At 37.4% G+C, this 23,233-nt stretch overlaps 2 protein-coding genes across 3 annotated transcripts in view; both read right to left on the bottom strand.

Moving 5' to 3' along the window:
• The window catches only part of RNF43 (ring finger protein 43), a 57,180-nt gene extending 41,375 nt beyond the window's left edge, over positions 1-15,805 (bottom strand). Inside the window, exons 1-2 of one of the 2 annotated variants that reach the window (XM_090257438.1) lie at positions 15,230-15,805; positions 13,539-14,176 (exon numbers count right to left, since the gene is read on the bottom strand). In XM_090257438.1, coding sequence (XP_090113564.1) covers positions 13,539-13,790 — 252 coding nt within the window. In that variant the 5' untranslated portion in view covers positions 13,791-14,176; positions 15,230-15,805. Of the gene's footprint in view, positions 1-13,538; positions 14,990-15,229 lie in introns of those variants that run through there. The other variant, XM_090257437.1, reaches the window with a different exon arrangement.
• Positions 15,806-20,116: 4,311 nt separating this feature from the next.
• Positions 20,117-23,233, bottom strand: part of HSF5 (heat shock transcription factor 5) — a 46,965-nt gene continuing 43,848 nt past the window's right edge. The window contains exon 6 of the mRNA XM_090257303.1: positions 20,117-20,187. Within this exon, the coding sequence (XP_090113429.1) occupies positions 20,117-20,187 (71 nt within the window). The remainder of the gene's footprint in view (positions 20,188-23,233) is intronic.

The raw sequence follows: 23,233 nt of genomic DNA, 5'->3' as shown, positions 1-23,233 counted from the left end.
CTGAACCCGCTTAGTCTCATTTTGAGGCAATATTTCTCAGATGGGGAACTGGGAGTCTCCAGGACTTGTGGGATAATTTCCAGGTAGGCTATAGAACCTTATCTGCTGAGCTACAAAGAACTACAAGTTGGGACCAGCATGGCGCGAGTATAATGAACTGGTAAGTTATTTGCCGTCACAGTCCTGAACTCCCTTCCTCCGAGCCCTTAGAAAAGGGCTGCGAAGTGGACAGGAAGGTGAAGCTTCAGCGTTCTGAGCAATTCTTTCAGGGTCACAGCAATTAACAGAATACTCTGAAATTTCAAACAGGGAAAATGTAGGAGTGATACGCAATACAGCTCTAGGATCCCTCTGAGTCTTGAGAAGTAAAAACTTAGAAAATAGCTGCTTTGTATTGTGCCAGTGATCACGGGAGAGAGAGAATGGGCTTATTAACGTAGAACCCCTGCACAAAGACCCAGGGAGGGCAAGTAATCCTCCCTGGCACAAGCAAGGCAGTAACAGAACCTAAGTTCCCACCCTAGGACCTATGCACTAAGGCTACCTGTTACCACATGATGGTAACATTTAATTAGTCCTTTGGCCCACAAAACTTTGAATTGAAGCTTTGTCTTTTTAGTTATGATAAAAATGCAAGTAGTCTTACCTAGTTATTTTAGGATAATGCCACAGGGAATCCATATAAGTTTACTGGACCCAAATCAAATAACCTTCAATCTTAGTATTTCTTACAGTAATTAGATAAGTAAGAAAGAGTTCGAGCCCTGACCAGTGTGACTCGGTTGGGCATCATACCACACAGAGAAGGGTTTGATTCCTGGTCAGGGCACACAGGTCTGGGTTGCGGGCTTGGTCCCCTGGTCAGGGAACGTGTTTCTCTCACACCTGGATGTTTCTCTCCCTCTCCTTCTCCTTCCCTTCCACCTCTCTAAAAATAAATAAATAAAATCCTTTTTTTTTTTTAAAGAAAGATCTCAAGTCTAATTATTATTGATAATAATAAAACCTTACATTTGCAACTTTCAAAGACAATTTTCATACATTATTTCACTTCACGTAGGCAGATTATTTATTATTATTAGCCCCATTTTACTCATGAGGACACAGGCTCAAAGAGGTTAAGCAATATTCCTTAAGGTCATAAAGCTAAGAAGGATCAGAGTTGACATTAAAACACAAGACTACTGAGAGCTCTTTTGACTGTAGGATGTTGCAACTCATTTTAGAATGCCCTTTATGCCTCATTATCATATTATATCATTATATGTGGATACTGTGCAAAGAGCACTATTTGATGGGCACATTATCTTCAATTATCTGACTGGTGATAGAAATTATGTTCTTAGGCCAGAAGGCCTCCAGTTATACATAAAGTTAGAAGATAATGAAGTAATTCTACCCTAAGGGAACCCAAGAAACACTCTGATAATTCCAAAGGAAAACAGTCCTCATCAAGGAAGTTAGATTGCCTCTGAAACAATTGCTTAATCAGAGAATATTCCACTGGTGGCCAATAGGGTAACTTACATTGCTGAGAAAAGGAAAAAAGAAGCGGGGACAAATGGTGGCTTCTCACACCTGGAAATGCTGCTTGGTGTTCTGACTTCGGAGATAACACTTCTGGTCTCTTTTGGATAGGATCATACTCTCCTTTGTGTTCACGAGATGCATAAATGCAGAAGGCAATTTCCAAATAATAAATTACCAAATGATTCATTATCATTAAAGTCCTCACAAAAATCTTGAAAACCAAGTGAACCAGAAATTTACATCTCTTGCATTTGATTAAACAGCAAAACAACCATTGAATGCAATGCAAAAATGACCTCAGCACTCAATGAGAGAGCTAGCGCTGTCGTCCTGGAATTGGGACAACCAAGTGTCGGTGTGTGTGCACCCACTGCGTAGGCGCCAAGTACTGGATAGTCTCTGGGTCGAGTTTGGCTACAGGAGAAAATCAGATCTTCTGGCACTACTTACAAGGCAGGTGCAGTCATAAAGAACTTGACTTTTGATTCCATTTTCTTTGTCAGGACAGGTGGTTGGGTAGAGGTATAGAATCCTGCCAGACAGGCTCCCGCTCAAACTCCTCTTTAGAAACAAAACAATAAAAATGGAAACAAAATGCCAAATCCTGTTCCATGCCTTGAAGATTGATATTACTTGAAAAACTAGGGCATTTCACATAATAACACTAATTGGGTTCAAGCATACAACAACCCAGGAGAAATAAGATTACAAAAATGAAAGGTCAGTTGCAGGTTGGGCTCTTCCCTTAAGAGTTCAATTCCCTCCCTATTCCCCTATATAAACTAAAGGAACACTGCCATTTCAGTGAAATTTACACATAAATTCTTAATGTAAAACAACTTCCCAAACTATAATCTCCTACCTGCATAGGAGCAACACAGGCAAGTGAGCATTGCTGAGTGCAATAAAAACCTTTGGCAAATCCTGCCTAATCCACACGTCCTGACATACTTCCTAGTACAAACCAGTGCGTTTAAAACTTTGTGAGACTTGGGCAGTTGATGATTCCATGGGAGAGACTGTCTATAACAAGGCTAGAGCATGTTAGTTCAGAACAGAGTAGAAATATAAAGGGTTGTGGCTGGTGGCAAAGATAGACAACTGTCATTTTTACCAGCTTCATCTTCAGAGCAAGCCTTTGTGTTAACGATGCAGGCTCCTAACCACCACAAGAAGGCTCTGAGGAAGAGTGCTCAAAGAATCTTTGTGGGGCGCTGTAGCTGCCACTGTTGGAAATTATGAGCATTTTTGGTGTTCTTGGAATTCTATTTCCAACCACTACTTTGTGGTTGCGATGAAGGGCTAGGAAGAGATTGGAAGTCTTCTAGAGCAAATACTTTCTTCTGTTCATAATCACAGAGCCAAGATTAAAATAACAAGAATGTACTTTGCCCAGGGCATAATTCTGCCTGCATCTGATCTGTCCATCACTTTATTTTTCCTAATTCTTGCTTTTGTTCTTGTTAATCTGCTCGAGGAAGGAAAGTTAGATAATCTCTAAACGGGTTCCAGAAAAGCTTGGAAAAATTTATGGATTCTGAGAAGGATATTTAAGAAGGAGCCATAATCTCTGAGAACAATGTCCTATAAACGTCCCAAAGTGCAAGAACCAAAATATTGAATGAATCATTGTTCTTACCCAGTAAATAATTTCTTAAAATTACAGTCTTAATCCTCACGAAATGACAAATGGTCTATTCAGGCCCCAGAGATGAGGCTGTGAAGCTAGTACTTAACATGGTTGTGCCTTTTTATGCCTGAGTCAATCAGTTTAAATCCAAAAGTAAGTTCCTCCTTCATTTACCTGCCAAGACCTAAATTCAAGCCCTCAGGGTGCTGAGGTTTTCCTTTGTGGGTGAAAATGACATCATCAACACCTCAGAGACAGTAGGGTATGCAAGGAATGTGGCTCCCAACCTCAGTGATATCATCAACAGCCCTGGGAGAAACCCGAAATCCCCAACCAACAATTGAAGAGCTGAAGGATAAAAAAGGTGTTTTTGTTGTTGTTTCAAGCTTATCCATAGAATTTGATGTTTCCCAATATCAGGTTGTAAAAGAGCAGGTAGAGGAAGGGTACCTCTTTCAGTAAGAACCTTGAGAACCAAACATACAGAAGTCCAGATAGAACTACTCAACTCAGTTGTATCTTCGGGGTATATCCAACCAAGGAAGAGCAGAGATTTAGTTATATTAGGCTCTCTCCCAGCTCTGAGATGAGTATATTCTTTAGAGGACTTGCTAATGTTGCAAGTTTGCATTCAAAATAAATTCTAGGCACTCACATAATCCCCCAGTCTCCTCCAAACTTTCTTTGATGTCCAACAACTAAGGACAAGAATCTGTGATTATAAAACAATTTCTTTGGCTGGAAGAAAATTCTTTGCAGGGCGTAAATAGCAGGAGAAAGAAAAAATTTTTCTGAAGTGCAAACTAGTTGGAAACCCCCTGGGGAAAGAATCTGATTCCCAGTCTTTGAGAGGACAGGGCCTGCCTGTACAAGCTGCCTCTGCTGCAGGCCTCTAAGAAGACGCTTTTGTGTCTACTGTACGGCCCTCAGCAAGCAAGAACAGCAGCCCTCCTTTCTCTCTCTCTCTCTCTTTTTTTTTTTTGCCAGCAGTTTTCCATCTCTGGGGACACACAATGCAGAAAGTCACGATTTAATAACAAGGCATAGTTCCTAATCAGATGGCCCCATTCTCACTCCTCCCAGGTGCCTCCAGATGCTTACATGCTAGAACTCTATCCCCCTCTGCCTCACACATCTACCAGCTGTTCTCAAATCTTATTTATAGTACAGTAATTATTCAGCTTATCTCTAAAAATCCAACCCCACAAAGTATTTTAGGGTCAGACGCATCCTCCTCCTTCTATTGCTAGAGTTCTTTCCAGAGATTCAGATTCTCTTAGATGTAGGTTTGTGATTGAAGCACGGTTTAGCCACGGGAAGTCCTTGAAGCATTGGGAAGAAGGGCCCTCAATCCACAACAGATTTTTAAGATACAAAGCGCCAGAGAAAAGCTCCTTTTCATATGTTAACTGAATTTAAAGACAGTAAAGGACCAGAGGAAGAGGAGTATGGTTGAGTCCTTAGTTTTGCTACCAACCTTTTTTCGACTTTAAGTAATTTCGTCAGAGCCTTTTGTACCAACTACCAAACAAATTTTATCTCAGGGAAAAGAAATAAATAAGCAAGTTGCATGTCCCTTTAGTATACTAAGTCTACTTCTAGACTGAGCATAAACTCTAAATGTTTAGAGCTGCTGGGGTAGGGGACACACAATCCAATATACAAACGATGCATTATAGAACTGTACACCTGAACCTATATAATTTTATTAACCAATGTCACCCAATAAATTCAATAAAAAGTAAAAACTAATAAAAATAAACACCTAAAATTAAAATATTTAAATAAACAAATAAATGTTTAAAGCTGGAAAGGACCTTAAAGATTATTTAGTTACTCTACCAACTCTATCCCTACATATGAAAGGTTAAGTGACTTGTTTTTACTTTAAAAAAATTTATTTATTTATTTATTTATAGAGAGAAAGGAAGGGAGGGAGAAAGAGTGGGAGAGAAACATCGATTGGGTGCCTCTTGCACATGTCCTGACCAGGGACTGAACCAGCAACTCAGGCATGTGCCCTGACCAGGAATTGAACCAGTGACCTTTCACTTTGCAGGACGATGCCTAACCAACCGAGCCACACCTGTCAGGGCTGCTTTTGCTTTTTGAATGAGCATGAAGCACCTATGAACTCTTCATATACCCAAAGGGGACAACTAAATTCCATATAATCTCTAATGATAATAAAAATATATATAATGCATACCATACAGTTCACAAACTTTAGAGAAAGTAATCTAATGTCATAGTACATATTTATACATTCTTCTTGAATTGGTCTCTGTATCCCTCATATAGTACCAAAATCAACAAATTTCAGAGAATGGGAATAATAGGAACTAATGACTAAAGTCAGTAATTTTTACAAATCTTGGTATTAAAAACAAATTTTGCTGAATCAAGATGATATTCATATACTCTTCACACTCTACAGTCTTACTATTTATTTCTTCCTTATGCAGTTTGTGAAGAATTAAAAGTGAGCCTGTGAGATTATCAATTCAAAAAGAACTCCCAATATGTTGAATTCTATTTACAGCTCAACTTTCCTTTTTAATTTTACTACAATTTAACGGGAACTTCTTGCACATTTTAGACAGTGAGTTTGCAAGTTAAAAAGAAAGCCATGGGGTTTAGTTATTTGGACTTCTAAACAAAACACTACAGATGAGTAGTGTACATACAGGTATATTTATATAGGCATTATTATAACCTATATTTAACTGATAACAGAGAAAATTAGAAGATATGACTGTTTGGTTTAGTTGTCTTCTAGCTTTAAGTTGCCTGCATTAGAAGTTTATATTTTTTGTTTTTTCTTCAGTCATAGGAGACATCTAGAGACAGAATTCCCGAAGTCATTTAAACGACGCCTGAGAAAACGAAAATCAGCACTCCAATGTGCCTATGCCTGCGTCCCTCAATTCCCATCCAGCAAATACTGCCTTCTGCCGTTTCAGTTGAATCTGCTCAGTTGGGCTAGGCAAGGGTGCTGTTCTTTGTGTTCCTATAGGACCTGCCACAGCATCGGGTACACGGTAGGAGGTCCACATTATAAGATATCGAGGCAATCCAGTGCAACCCCCACCGTCAGTAAGATTCCCAGTCTATGCTTCCTAGGAGCCTCTATTGCCGCGCAGTGATTCTGTGGCAGAATAAGTGACATAGGTACCACGTACAGTAATGCGAAGTTGCAGCAAGGTATTTTTTGTTTGTTCACTTGTTTTTAACATATGCCTTCTAATTGTCTAGGAACCAAAGAGGAAAGAGACCCTATGGCAGTCTATAATATCTTCTTAATGGAACATTCAGGGGAAAATATCTGCCAACATCTGCTTTTTAATCTCGCTGCAATGACCCAAAACAATTTAAAATAAATAAATAAGGATTACTGAAAATACTGGCCAGTAAGATGTGGCAGATTGGCAGTTCTTTGACTGGCAAACCATGAGTATCTCTGAGTCTGCTTCTTCCTCTGTAAAATGAAAAGATTGAGTTAGAAGGCACTGCCAGTAAGACAGAGGAGCAGAGGGACAGCCTGCGAGAGCAAACCCAAAGCACTCAAAGTGACCGACCTCAGAGTCTACTTAAAATACGATGAGATAAACAAATCGGTTTCATCCTCATTTCCCGGCAATCAGAGTCCACACCACCATAATGTCCCTTATATTCATTCAATAAATATTGGGCACCTACTATGTCTAAGGCTCTACGTATATACTAAGGCACTATTCCCAAGAACACAGCTCTGAACTAAAGAGACAAAACCCCCTGTTTTCACCGAGTTCATAATCTATGAGGGGAGACAGACAGCTACAGAAGTGAAACATTACAGTAGGTCACACGGCAGTAAGTTTATAAAGAAAAATAAAGCGGGGAAGGAGAATAGGAACTCAGGGGGGAAGAGGAAGAGGCCTTCGAAATCGATAGTCTAGGCAAGCCTCACTGAGAAGGTATATTGGACACTTGAGGGTGACATTTGAAAGACTAAGAGGAGAAAATAGCTGGGGTATAAGTGGGACTAGTGAGGGGAAAGGCCTTGGGGTGGAAGCATGCCTGGTTTAATTGAAGGACAGCAAGGAGGTCAGAGGAGAGAGAAGGTGAGGGTGCTGGGCCAGACCCTGAAGAGCCATACAGCCCACTGTGAAGACTTCCGCATTCACTTTGATTGCATTTCTCAGATGAACAATAAATGCTGGTCAGAGCATTAGCTCATAGAGCTTTCTGAGACAGAAAGCTGGTAAACTGCTTCACCAATAGTTTTTTTGACGGAATTTATCACATTAAGCAGCATAGATTCAAATAGAGGGTATCTCAGCCGTTGACAATATTTTAGCTTTTTAGGATTCTCACTCAGTAGAATTGATCCCTGAGAAACCCACATCCTTGGATACCTTAAAAATTGGATTATTTGACTATTTCGTACAAAGCAGATTGGGTCCATCTCTGTGCAAGCTTGTTCTTGAGTAATTTACTTGCTTTCTTTTCCCCACTACATTTTATTTTCTGGAAAATGAAATATCACCTCTTTTTATCTGGCTTGCACATATTAGTGAACCATTTTAAGGTTCTTGGAAGAAAATACGTAAATTCAGTGGGACATCATTATCACGTTCTTCTCTAATGATACTCTGTTACCAATTCTGGCTCCTGACAGAACATCTATAGTGGTACATTGGTCATTGATACATCTTTTTCCTCTACCGTACTTAGCAATTTGAAGGGAATAATAGAGAAAAACAAAACAAGTTCCAAAAAACACTTTCCAGTCGTAAAATATAAAGACAAAACCTGTTAAAGACCAACCTAACCATAAGCTCCAGGAATATCCTTAATACTCAATAAAAAGTAAACTATGGCTAACTTTTAGATAAAGGAAGTTACCATACACACACACTTTACTACAAAAACCAATGAAATGCCTACCCCCAGACTCAGCTAACTGAACACTAAATAGACTAATTGGGACAGTAACCAGGGCATAGCTCATTCATTACCTCCTACTGACCACAGAGATTTACAAATTTGAACATATAAAATTTTTGTTGGAATCCACATGAAGTATGAAGCTATTATATATACAGATGTGTTTGATGAGTGTTTATAAAAGCGATATCTTCTTAACTTGAAAAGTTATCATTATAAATACCCTGCAGCTTTCTTCTCTCCCCTGGGTGCCAGGCTTCTAACAACACAGCCCCGTCAGAAGGCTCTGAGCTGGCTTGGCAGGAGGCAAGCGCCTGGGATTGTGCACACAGAGGAATTATGTCTGATGGGGACTTCTGACTATGTTCCAAAGTCAATTATAAATTAATTGGATTATCTGCACCTACCTCCATTAACATTAATAACTGAGAGTTGACTGTACCTTGAATATTAATACTTATTTAAAAGGCTAGCCTCAATGCAAAAATCTTTGAAATCTCTGCTTCTAAGGAACTCTAACTTGAGTAACGACAGTTAAATGCATGTTGTTTCAAAGTTTATGGCAGATTCCTATGTTAGATAATTTACTACAGGCTGTTACAAGATGAAGAGAAAGACAATGAAAATTGTTACATTAAAAGGGAGATATTGAGTAAATAAACATTCTGCTTCACAAATATCTTTACAAATGAGAGAACAGAAGAAATGCAGAGGTTACTGGAAACTGGTAGGATATTGTGTTCTCTGGATCAATCTCAGAGAATAATACTCATTATTATCCTTCATTTCTATTTAGAAAGGAACTAATCATTTATACAAAGTCTATACCGATGTTCTGTTCATCTATGGCATTCTTAGATGTATAGAATTTTAGAGCTAGAAAAGCATAGGGTCTAGAGTTCAAGTTCCAACTATGCAACCTACTAGCTATGGTAATGACCTTGGCAGATACCTACAGTTTAAGTTCCAGTTTCCTTATCTGTAAAATGTGAAAAATAAAAGTACTGCACTTCTTTCATGAAGTTATTATGAAGACTGAATGAGCTAATATGTGTAAAGTTCACAGCACAAGTTTGTGACACATTATTGTGTTTCAATCCTCACTTTTACAGATACGAAACCTAAAACCTTCTAAAAAGGCAAAAACCATTTTATCCCAAATCACCCAGCTACTTAGTGGCAGAGTCAGAAATCAAAGTCAGTCCCTTGAGTTACACAGTTTAGTCACTTGTCAACTCCAGTTTTGCTATATAGCATTATCTCTCTGGTTTTGTCCAAAACTTTATAATAAATTTTTCTCTCCCTCCCCAGATAATTCATTTCAGGACCTGGCAACAAATAAAGTAAAAACACAAAGATGAGATACCAAGGTGCTGACTAATGGGCAAGTTAAGGGGCAAGCAGAGCCATTGGCAGTGGGGATTGTCCAGGAGGTGTTCACTGCTGTTGCCTGAATGCTAACCTTACCACAGCTCCCACTGTAGGTCTGAAGCCTCAGGGCAGTACATTCTCATCTTGATCATCACTTTATCCTGAAGTCTAAGACAATCCAGGACAACCAGCTGAGCAGGAAAAGTGTAACAGTTGAATTGGTGACCTCTCTCACGCTACATTAAGATCCTCTAGCTCTTTTGCTTTGAGAAGAGATTGAGTTGTCCCTCTAATTAGTAATATTTATGAATAAGGAAAAAATATTAAGAAAGAAAAACTGTGATCATTTTTAGAAGTGGTAGCAACCATGTTACTAGAAATAATATAGACAAACACTGAAAAGAGGTAAAGAAACTAGAAAACTGGATAATTAGACAATACCTAAGCTCCAGCACATTTCCCACCTACAATATTATAAACCAGGAGAAGAATGTATTCAAATGAAAAATAAAGATTGTAAGAAGTTATCATCACTATTATTTAGTCCTCTCTATCAGTCACCGGCCAAGTAGTGAGGAATCTGGAAAGTTTCCTTGAAATGGAATTTTTTTTTGGTCTCCTGCTTTCTCTCTCTGTCTCTCTTTTTTAATTGAGATATATTGACATATAACATCGTATTAGTTTTAAGTGTACAACATGATTTGATATATGCATACATTGTGAAATAACTACACAACAAGTTTAGTTAACATTCAGCACTACACAGAGTTAAAAATATTTTCCGACATGGATTTTTGATGGCTAGTTAGGAAAATAACTGGTCAGCATGGCAGTGGAAGGAAGATTATCCTAAATATAAATATTAAGTGGAAACGTAAGACAAAAATGTAGATGGAAATCAGAAGAAAGAAAGAGACAAAGATTGTGGCAAACGCAGAGCAAACCTAAGAAGTAGACACTTTGAAGACAATGGCAAACACGCATGGGGATGTGTAATGATATTGGTGATGCAAAGAAGCAGCTCTTGGGCAGAAAAGAAAGAAAAATAACATCATTTGGTCAGGGCTAAGATAGGGAGTATAGAAATGGAAGAATATAGCAAAGGCTACATTTCCTCTTCTATTTCGACTTTCTTCTTGAACTCTAAAAAGAATATTACAATTTAAAAGTTTAAACTTATCTTGTAAAATGGGTATTACTGTTGGTGAAAAGGAACCTAAGCACAAAGAGTGAGGTATAAGACTCGCGACAAAAATTCACCAAGGACCGGACGTCAATGTCCCTGTATATACAGCCATCTAATGAGGAGGAGACCAGCACAGTTATTTTAGAGACAATTCTACGGTCCATTTTACTATTAAACACTGTCAAGGGATGTCTCTCTTTGTCTAAGAAAAATTAAAATTGTAACACAAGTAAAAATCTACTTAATTTGTTCCTTATGAAATTGTACATACCTTGAATTAATTGAGCAGAATGTTAGATTTTCCGAAACTCTCTGGAAATTCCAGAGACCACAATAAGGATTTTTTTTTTTTTTATCACTGTTTTCATATCTTTCCATTTCCCAATCCATAGCACCCCCAGTTTTACAAAGACCTGACTGCACCCTTGGAGACAATCAAACTTAACAGGCAGGTAGAATAATTCATCCATAAGTAGAAGGATACATAGAATTGTCCAAAATTCCTCAAAGCCAACAGAGAAGAGCCTTTTAGATTTGTGACACCAGGGGACAGCTATACACTAAGAAAGCTAATGTGCAGCAAAGCACAACTCTAGGAGATACAAACAGAACTCCTGTTAAATGGAAGGCTTGGTTAACCACAGTTGAGTAAACCTGAGCTGCAGTACAATCTGATAAGGAATGAACAGCATGGATTCTAGGTGTGTAAAACCCAACACCTAGAGTTCTTTGAAAGAGTTAATCAAATAGTGGATAAAGAAGAACTGATGCTAATCGTTCAAAAGGATGTTTTTTAAAACATAATTGTCTCACAAAAGACTATAAGGAAAATTTAGTAATTATTGTGGACTAAGAATTGATTAACAGACAATAAGCCAGGAACAATACTGAAAGTCTCCAGGGGTTAATACTAGGCTAGTTTACAAATTTATTAATGACCTAGAAGATGCTTACGTGGACAGACAAGGTAAAGAAAGACGGAAGATTGCCAACAACACAAACTTCTGTAAAGCCTGAAAGGCCTTGCTAATAGATACAATGAAATTGCCTCTTCTCACAGTAAAGAAACAACACTTAAATGCTCAACAGCAGCAGTTTAAAAAAAATTAGCAAATTTTACCAGAGTGAAGAAAAGGACAGAATAAGAAAAGACAGGATAAAGATTGACAAAATAATAAATGGCAAAGAGAATGCCAGCTAGTTCTTCTTATATACTTTTTCCTCTGTGAATACAGGTGCTTTATATAGAGCTTTATGACAGAGAGGAAAATTTAAAATAAAAAGGACATTATTTTATTCAGTATGTCATTTAACCCACTGAACATGCTGCTGCCACAGAACATTAATAAGACCCAAAGCTTAGTGCAGCTCCCAGACCTCAGGGATCAAAATATGGTTCTATAGTAAAATAGCTGAGGGTAAAAAAATGAAGCACATATCTCATGGTTCAGGATACTAACTAGACAAGGTCAAAAAGAAAGTAAAATAGCTAAGGGTAAAAAAATGAAGCACATATCTCATGGTTCAGGATACTAACTAGACAAGGTCAAAAAGAAAGTTTCCTTTCCAACTGTTGTATTCAAAATGATATATGCTTCAACTTTTAAATATTCCTAACATGATCCTGGAGTTCAAATAAAATAATTAGACTCTAATCCAAAAATTCTTATGCCATTTTTTCCAGATACATTCTCTTTCCTCGTTTATTTTTCTAAATAGCAGGGCCTTCCATTTCACCCAATTCTTCCACTTCACTTATCCCAGATTCAAAATTTGCCTAAAAAATAATCATGAAGAACCACTAAATCATAAATGTAAAATCCATGTTTGGAAAAGGGAGTTCTATAAGCTGTTAACAACTCTCACCTTCTTTCTCAGAAGAGACCAGAATTAAAATTCATATAATACTTTGGTTCTGTTCATATCATAAAATAGAAATCTGAGCTTGGATGCAGAAACAAATCCTATGTAATAACATTTTAACCTGTGTCCAAGAGAAACAGCAAGAAGTATCCTTTCATAAAATAAAATGTAATCAATAAGCAATGTAATTTTATGGAGTACGACACTGGAAGGCCACATTTAAAAGATACAGCCCTCTAGGCCCTGTCTTCACCACGGGAGATGAGCGTGTCACCTGTGAGAGGCTATGGGCCTCGGCAGTTCATAAATCCAGACTAGGCTATGGATGAGTTAGAGGCAAAACTCACAGCCTGAAAGCCTGAAAAACTGTGTCTGAAAAACTTTGTGGGTCAATAAAAAAAAAAAAAGTTAAATTAAAATGTTTTGAAAATAATAAAATTATGTACAGACAATGCTAAAGCGATCAGGAGGCAAGTTTACACTTTGTGTCCCTTTTGTAATCCAGCCCTCTCCATTTTGGGGTTAGCAGTAGGGTGCCACATGTGGGATTAAGCCAGCTGCAGCATTCAAGCTTGACAGCATTTTAAAAGTGACACAGGGATCCAATATGCTCCAAGGGCATTCTAGACTTTCAGGGTGCTGCTGACCATTAAAATCAACCACCTTCGTCCTCACTTCAAATTTAAACAGTCCTCAATTAAATACAAACCTATATATTTCATCTATCAAAACATTAAATCCAGAGTGTATCACTTGCAAAGAAAGGTCTTACTATGTGTATCTAAAATATAATGTAATTATCAGAACTAAAAATAAGCAGAGGATCTTCTCCAATGTAGGATTTATATGTTTCTTCTCGAGTATAAAATAAGAATTTCCTTAGAATGTCAGTGAGGCAATATCCCTCAAAGACGGAACAAATAAAAAGGTAAGCAACAGAAACCCTTGAATACAGTGTTTGGTTTGGGAGACAAAAGAAAGCCATATTTCAAGCAGATGGAAAGTGAAATATAATAAAGGTATCCTTACCTGCATTAACTTTCCTTCTGCTGGAGTTATTTCAGCAACACCAGCAAACACACCTTCCAAAGTGAGATTCAGTTTTCCTGTAGGGTCCATTTTCAAGGGGATCACTCTGATAATAGCTTTCTGCTCTGCTGATCTTTCAGACTCCACCGCTGCTGCCAGTACCAGTCCTGTGCGTCCGAAGCCTGCCTGCAGGGTAGCCATCAGCAGCCAGGGCCAGAGGGCAGCCAGCTGCAGCTGGTGGCCGCCACTCATGCTACCAGCTGCAGCAATGCACTTCGGCCATACATACTGCTTCCACTAGCAAATGCCAAATGCAGGTTCTCGGATCCAGACAAATGAAGGAAGAAAGAATTTACGCTTCAGTTTCAGAAACCCAAGTCATAGTTCTGGCCCTTCCTTTCTCTAATGTATATTCCCAAGAACAGGTAGCATTCCTGAGCTGGCGGGGAAGAGGGAGTTTTCAGCCCACTTCTGCTGCAGGTATGTCATTTTCTCCCATCTTCACTATTTTTAATAAAGATATCACCAATTCTCTTTGGAATTTCCAACTTTGCTTGAGGTTGAATGTCACATCCTGAATTTTTATTATGTCAGATCACTTGGTGCGGGTCTTCCATATGCATCAAGTTGTCGAGCCACTAAACCCAATGTTAATGAACAAAACAAGGCAAAGTAAACAACTAAGGCCATGAATTGAAGGTGAGAGTAAAAAACTCCAGCTCAGAAAATGAAGAGATGGTCCTTTTTAAGCCACCAAATTTGTCAATGGTAAAGGCTAAAGATCATAGGAGAATTTCTCTTTTAAATGGGGAAGGGGAGAGAACAGCATTTCAGGTCACACCTTGAGAGATGTCCAAAGATGCTACAAGATGTATTCATAAAAGTTAACACATTAAACTGTATTTCAACGTGGCCAAAGTTCTAGGCCCACTGGATTTATAATATTTTTCATGAACTTAAAATACACTATAGTTGTCTTATGTTCTACCTAAATTTGCCTGTAAATTAGGTGGTAATTTATGTCTTCACATATTACAGGATAATCCTGAGTATCACAACCTTTTCCAACTTTCAGATTAGAAGAATATTTGAAAAGGTTCGCTTTCCAATTATTTTTCCCAGTTAAAAGCCATATTTCTATCTTTACTTCTCTTTCTCTCTTAGGAGTTCCAGCTTTTATTCTCCTGCTTGAGAATGCCAAGCACTTTGGTTTCCCATGAGATGCTTTTGGAAACTACTTTATTATCCCGATTTTATAATCTGTAATTTTCTAGGTTCATAAGTAAAACAAAAGACTATTCCTAACACGTTTTCAAATTCCTTGAGGGGGTGGGTATAAAAGATAGGGGGAGTAGGGAGGTGATTAGTCTACAGGCTCTAAGCAGAATACTCTGAAAAAGTAAAAAGCCTGAGTAGGGTAGATCTGTGCTATTTCTAGGCACATTTGAGAATTTGGGTCTTTGTACAAAATATTATTTTAAAAATTTTTAAATGTGCACCCTTAAGTAAATATAAATGCACTTCAACCACAAAGCCCACTGTGTTCAGAGGTGAAATTTTAAAAATCTTATAAAGTCTTCAGAATAAGTGCTGAAAAGCCAAGCAATTGAACATGAACCTGTTATACAGATTCTTTCTTAGTTGCTGAGGCAGAGGGAGAAAAAAAAGAATTTCAAAAGAAATCTGCAAACCTGTTGCGCTGTCGGGCCCACTGGAATCCACGGGGGTGAAACAAATTCAATTATGCTTTTATAGATCCTGCTCAAAAAGGATTTCAACTGTTTAACCAAGTACAGCTCATTCTTCCACCTTCTTACTCTGCAACCAAACCAAGTGCCCCACACTGCAGGTAGGTGCCGAGAAATTCCGAAGCCTGAAAAAATAATCCATGCAGGTCAAAGGCAAAAACTTACTCCAGGGTTAGAGCTACTGTCCCCAAGAACTCTAAAAACATTTATAGAGAATCCAAAGTCATTTCTGAAACCGCCTTTCTAACAAAAGCTCTTTTTCTCCCCGAACAGCATATAAAATGATCAAATCTTGAAAGAGAAAAGAAGCAAAGCACCAATTCACTACCAGGAACACAGAAAATCCCAGAGGGAGAAGGCAATATCTCTGAATCATGGATGGACTTGGAAAGTTCGGAAGGATTCGAGTGCTTCCCTTCCAGAAAGACAATTCTGGATCACCTCCCTAGAGGAGGAAGCCTGTGGTTTGTAATTGGTGTTCTAGCTCGGCCTCCCTCCCCAGAGACTGCAATCACGCTCTCTACCTGCTGACACAAAGTGAGGGTGGAGCAGCGAAAGGCAACCACCCCCCATCCTGCCCCTCCTCCTCCTGGCTGGCTCTCCGGCGCGCACACTTAGCCAGACACGTTCTTTTGCTCTCTTCTCTCAGCTCCTCTACTCCCTCTATTGAGCCACAGCCAAATTGCATCCGATTCAATCCTCAATTCCTTTCTCTGGGTAAGCAAGCTACCGTATGTAAATCAGGGCCACTCATACAGATATCTAAGCTGATTTTGCACCTAAGAGCAGGGTGGTATGAGGAAATAAGGAGACAGGAAAAAAAATTACAAAAAGGAAACCCAGAAGATGAACAGATACAGGGTTTTGCAAATATAAGTTCAAAGAAATTTCCGCTCTTTCCGGGTTTTAGTGTCTATAAATGGCACAAAGCCAGAATAAAGGGATCCTGTGCTGTAATACTTACTGATTTATTGTTCTTATGTCTACTATTTTATGCGTAGTTTCTCTTCAGCTCTTCCTAACTTAAATTTAATAACTCTTTTCTAAACTGAGCCTCTGTGGAACTTTTAGATCAGGTTGATGTCGGAGGTGAAATAATACTATGGCCCAGACCTATGTCCTCAATGTAAGACTGCAGGCAAGTCTATGTCGTAAATATGAGCAAAGGGGTAACATATATACGCCTAGTGAGAAGAATGCAGGCAAAAGAAAACTAACTTTTGGCTGATTACTGCATTCATGAACTAACCCCTCCGGTAACTTTGGCATTAAAAATAATGCATTTCTAATGTTTCTAAAATTTGAATTTTCAAATTTACCAGATTATAATTAACTGTCGCTAGATATTTTTTGACCTGCTGCCAATAATCTTTCCAAATTGTACAAATGTACAATGATGTGAATGTGGTTAACACTACTGAACTGTACACTTAAAAAATGGCTAAGATTTGTTATGTGCTTCTTTAAATTGTGGTAAGGATTTTTTTAATTGTACAAGTGAATTATACAAACTGATCATTTGCAAAATGTGGATAATAATTGCATTGTAGGTTTGTCATAAAGATTAAATGACATAATGCCTCTAAAAGAAAAAAAATATGAGTAGTCTATTCACCTTGAGCATTTTTTCCCTAAAGAAGGTTTATGGGGATAATTTTGACATTTTAGGCCTAATAACTAACCTTGAGTAGAGAGGTAAATTCTAATGTAAATTCTTAACTTAGCACTTTTTCTTATTGCTTAGACATGAAGAAGATAATGTAAGCATAGACCTTTTGTAGCTCCTTTCTAAAAAGAAGAGATATATCTAATTCTTTTGGAGAGAATTTAAAAAATCTGCTATGGTTTTATATTTTTATTTTATGCATGCCATATAATAGCACAGTATAAATAATGTAAAATATACATTATTATATATGATATATGCAATAATATTTAAAGTAAAGAAAAGTAAGCTACTAATGGACTTTGCCTCACTTATCCCTCCTTGAATCTTTCAAAGGAATTAATAAAACCAAACCTAAGAGTTAATATACACATTTAGTTAAAAGAAAGGGAAAAAATATGAATGTGGTTGCCCTCTCTTAAGGAAACTCCAAGATCTGGGAATGCTGGTAATAGATCTCATGAACCTGGGTACCCTGAGATACTAAGGTTCAAACCAAGCAGCACTGTGTATTTGTTTAGGTCACTAGAATTGACAAGCAAGAAATATTATTCCCTGGCTTTAAAACTTTGGGGTTATCCCTCAGGGCTTGTATACCACAACTTCCACAGAGATGTCATAAAGATGCCATCACTGTGGTGATGAAACGCCCACCTCCCTGACATCTGCCACCTACTCTTACACAGAAGACAACCATCCTTCAGTGTTTACTTTCACATCTGGATTAACTAAAAAGTTACTGAAGACAATTCATCCTCTACCCAAAAACTAGATTTCTATAAATATGTCCAAGAATTGTCCTTATTGTTAACGGTATTTAAAAAATTCAATCTCTATTCAACTGCAAATGAAAAAATAAAAAAGCCAGGACATATTTTCTTTAAAAATCAGTTATTTGAAAAACAGAGTACATTCTCTTTTGAACTTTACTGTTATGATTAATAGTCATAATGACTGAGGTATCTAATAATCACCAATTAAACAGTAAAAACAAGCAAGACAACAAAATCAAGTTGAAATGCTTACTTTATTGTTGACAGATTAAAATTTATCACGCTTAAGGTGCTGAAATACTGCAGTGCTAGTCAGGAACCTTGCTAGTATGCGTCAGACCCAACTGACTAAGTCACACAAAGATTTTATTTTATCTTTTTCCATTTACCCAAGTCAGTGATGATAGCTTTAGTTGGTAGGCAGCAGGCATGTGAGTATAGCAGATCTAGCTTCTTGGTCTGTTGTATCCATATATATATATATATATATATATATATATATATATATATATATATATATATAGTTTGGAAAGCTGATAAAGGCATTTAGTTAATTAAGCCTTAAAACCACTGAAACCAAATTCATGTCAAGGTTCCTACTTAACACATGTTCCTCAAAATATATTACCTCTTTCAACATATACAAAGCCAAGAAAGGCATATTTACAGAAAGAAGTATCACCACGGTATATAAGCTTTTCAACATGACAGAGAAAAAGCCAAGTTCCTTCATTTGGAAATTGGGTCACCTCTTCATATACTCTGCCAAAAGACATAGTCTGGCTAAAAGATGTAGGAGTCCTGATAATCTGTTCATTTTTAAAACCTTGCTAATAAAGATGAATAAATGCCCATCACATGGACATCAACTAGTAGAATCAGATGGACCAAACAGGTCACTTTTCAGAACCTACTTCCATATCTAAACTGAGTCACCAATACAGAGCTCATCCTTTGTCAGAAAACTACTGTCTCTGTAACACTTCTAGGGTTTGACATCATTGGAAAGGCACAACGCAATTTAATGAATTGTTATAGCCACAAAGCTAACATAGAACTTATAACACTTAGTGCCTTTTCTTTTTAATTACTTTCATATTTCTAGGCTTTCCTTTTGTTTCTGTAGTGCATGTTAGGAAAACTAAAGCAGAATCCAATAAGGAAGTTCTAGCCAATTTAAAAGACTTTAAATCAGAAATTTTCTTGCTGTCCTTTGATGAGCAAGTAAGAGATCAACCACAGAAAGTGAGCAACCAAGATACCTCTCCTAAAAACCAGTCCCACAATCCCACTACTCAAATTTAGAATCCTAGAGAGGGGATAAGATAAAAATGTTATAGTCTATCCCACTATCCAAAATTCTCTCAGAAGCTTAAACCAGACATAGACTATTAAAAATATTGGAGGTAAAGCTTCTGTTAAATGACTACTGATCAGTTTATCCCCATATTTGCACACAATAGCTGATGTAGGCAAGAATTTACACTTCCTGAATGTAAAAACTAAAATAATAAAGCACGTTTAAATCTCTTAATGTTTTTGTTCACACATTGTACATTTCAAAGTAAAAATATTACACATGCCTCCTTTATCCTCCTATTCTACAACAGTAATAAAAATATAAAGTTTTAAAACTTTTAAATCTACCAGCATTTATAAATATATTAAACGAGTTAAATACATTTCTTTAGAAGATATTTAAAAAGTGATATATTAACAAAACCTATCATTTATAATAATGTATCATTAAAATTAAAGAAAGATATGACAATAGAAGAACACTCCCATTAACATAAAATAATTAGAAGCTGTTAAGTGTGATGGATGATCCAAGTCCGGATGCCTTGCTCTTGAAACAGAAGAGTTTCTTCCCTAGAATTTCTGAACCATTTAGACCTGTGATCTCAGTAACCTTACATGGCTTTGTTTCTCACACAATCTTCTCTAAAGGAATCACACTGTGACTTGAAACAGAAAGACCAAAGTCCCCACTGGAGTCGTGCTGACCACAATTTGAGAGTGGCAAGATGATAAATCAGCACACGCATGTGCACACACACACACACAGATTATTTTCTAGTATCATAAATGCAGCAGTTTTTAGATGCCTCTTGACTGTAACAAAAGTCCAGGAATTTTCATTTGAAAGGGATCTGGACAGCAGAGGGAAAAAAAGGCTGCTAGATGTTTAGTAGTTTGTCAAGGTAAATAATCTGAACTGAACAGCTGTAGTAGATACCAAATTCCAAATTTTCAATTAACAAAATTCTCAATTAATGAAACAAAAATATTTTTTTCCTTAACAGAACTGAAAAAATCCCAACAGTGTGTCATGTGCATGGCCAGTCGGCTTCCAGCTACAGCTGGAATGTCACATATGTCATCCATTCCTCACTCTTGTAATTCTTCCTCCTTTGGAAAGTGCTCTTGCTTGCAGGCCACATCCACAAGCAGGTGAAGATCTAGAAAAGAGTAAAGTTTCTTTACTCAATCTTGGCCTCTTAGACTGTAGAATTTGATAGGCAAGTCTTCAGACAAAGGAACAAGTTACTTATGTTTCTAAAATCATTATCTCATCAGATTCTCAATTTTAGGGCATTCCTATACCTCTAAAGCCCATTTGTTAACCCAAAGAGACCAACAAAGTTTAAAGTTTCTATCCCTTCTGTGATGTGGCCAAGCTGTTTTTCATTTAAGATGCCTTTTATTATAAGTGAAAAATTAAGGAAAAGTGTCAAAGGGATCAGGTGAAAAATACACATGACAATTCATTTATTTGATGCTATAAGAACAGGTGGTTGGATTGTGGGAATATGTAAAAGCAATGCCCTCAGAAACACAATGTCAGTGCTGGCTCGTGTGGCTCAGTGGATTGAATGCTGGCCTGCAAACCAAAGGGTCGCTGGTTAGATTCCCAATCAGGGCACATGCCTGGGTTGCAGGTCAGGTCCCCAGTTGAGAGGCAACTAATAGATATATCTCTCTCCCTTCCCCTTTCTTTAAAAATAAATAAATAAAATCTTTTTCAAAATAAAAGAAATACAATTTTAAAATAATCACTATTTTTTCAAAGCTGCATGACCCCCAAAATTTTTCACATATTGACTAACATAGCTGATCTCTTATAAAAATATCTGTCTGAACCGTTTGTAAAAAAAAAAAAAAAGGCATATACTTCACAGAGGTCAAGAGGCTAAGAGTGGTTCATTGAGAATAGAAATAAGTAAAAAAGTAAGCTTTCAGCTCAGGTACAAGGTTCTGTAACTCATAAGCTAAGGACATGTAAAGTAGACTAAACGGCTTATCTGAGTAACACAGAGAGAAATAAAAGGATGCTAATAAGGCTTCTAGATTCAATCTAATTAGTTCACAACTTCATTTTTAGGAAGATTTTATTTATTTATTTTTTTAGAGTGGGGGAAGAGAGGGAGAGAAACATCGATGTGCGAGAGATATATCAATATGTTGCCTCTCGCACACCCCCAAATTGGGACCTGGCCTGCAACCCAGGCATGTGCCCTGACTGGGAATTGAATTGGGGGCCTTTTGGTTTGCAGATCAGTGCTCAATCCACTGAGCCACACCAGCCAGGGCTAATTAGTCATAACATGACTAAAGAGTCTTTTTGGTTGGTTTTGAAATTTACAATTCTGTCCTAGTGGCATTTTAGAGTTAAACTAAACTATATAGCATGATCCCTTATTTCATTCTAGACAAAGAGAGACTTTTGTCACTATGTTTGTAGATCACAGCCTCTGTGGGATGGATCCACAGCCTCGGTGAGAGAGCTGATTCAATAAAACAATTCTACTACCACTTTTGAGAAAATCTAGAAAGCATAGGAAATAGTATCTAATTTTTGCTATATTTTGTAAAAGATAGACCAGCCATCAGGGACAGGTACTCTCTCATCTGGTGAACTACAATTATAATCTACCCATAAAGAACAAGCAATTTATTCAGATAAGCATCTTACAGAGTGAGAACAGACCATTAATTTATCACTTAAAATTGGCTTCTTTCACACCCATGATGAGAACAGCATGATTCATGATGGACAAAAGGTGGAAGCAATTCAAGTACCCATCAACGAATGAATGAATAAACTACACGCAATGGAATATTATTCAGCCTAAAAAAGGAAGGAAATTCTGACACATGCTATGACATGAATGAACCTTGAAGACATGATTCTAACTGAAATGTCAGTCATAGAAGGTACCAGGAATAGTCAAATTGATAGAGACAGAAAGTAGAATGGTGGTTGCCAGGGGCTGCAGGGAAGGGAGTTACTGTGTAATGGGTCTGGAGATCAGAAGATGAAAAAAGGTCTGGAGATGGTAATGATAGTAATGTAATGGCAGTAACAAGCACTGCATCTACCTAATGCCACTCAAATGTACACTTAAGTAGTTAAAATGTTAAGTTTTATATTATGTACATTTTACCACAGAATGGCTTCTTTATTGTCTAAATAATACTGATAATAATGATAATGGTATTATCTTATATATATCACATCTTTTTTTCAAGTAACTGACATGCGTTATTATTATAAGGCAGCAATTTTCAACCATTGTGCTGCGGCACATTGATGTGCTACAAGAATCTTTAAAACACGCACTACCTGACTATTTAGTCAGGGCCACTGACCTCCTTTTCCTTAGACTGTCAAATAAAAAAAAGTGACAACAGCCAAAACAACAACAGCCATCCAGTGTGAATGAATCAAAATTATACCTTTTTTTTTTTTTTTTGTCAGATCAGAAAAAAAAAAATTTTATTTTTGTTATGCTGCAGAATTTTAGTAATTAGTTCATGTGTGCCCTGAGATGATACAAGTTGAAAATCGCTGTTATAAGGTCATCTAATTACTCCTGAGAAGTAAATAAATACCAAGGGGAAGACCCTCTAAGCTTGACTAGTAAGTAAAGCCAGTGGTTTCTAAACCTTGCTGCACATTGCAATCTTTAAAAAAAATACTGATGCCCACAGCTCCCACCCCATACATTCTGATTTACTTAAGACGGTATAAAGTGCAGTCTAGGCATCGGGATTTTAAAAAGCTGATCAAAAGACATAGAAGGAATAACTTATGATCGTTCTCTAAACACCTCAGCTCCATATCAGACAAGAAGGACAGGCCATATCCTAACGGAAAACACTAGAACAAGATTTTGGATGGACCCAATTGTAACCCAACTTTGAAAGCAGAGTAGAAATTCCTGATAATGACAAAGGTAAATACTATTAAAGCAACCACAGATTTCATATCATGTGGCAGACTGAAGGAGAACAGCAACAAACGCTCTTCTTTTTTTCAGGGAACAAAAGTCATTTATTTAATTGAATATTAAGACTTTGCCATGCTGATAAGTTCAAAAAATGGACAAAAGCACCTCTCAGATAGGCATGTTTAAAATAACAGTAGATGGATATATGGCCCTGTAACAGCCTCCGAGTGAGTTACATAAAGTAGTATGAGCAACAAACCCTCCAAACCTTAAT

This window comes from Furipterus horrens, unplaced genomic scaffold, assembly GCF_987537825.1.
Source record: "Furipterus horrens unplaced genomic scaffold, mFurHor1.1.pri manual_scaffold_11, whole genome shotgun sequence".
Classification (NCBI taxonomy): Eukaryota; Metazoa; Chordata; class Mammalia; order Chiroptera; family Furipteridae; genus Furipterus; species Furipterus horrens.
The sequence above is the reverse complement of the archived record's forward strand: the minus strand, read 5'-3'. Positions and strand labels throughout refer to the sequence as shown.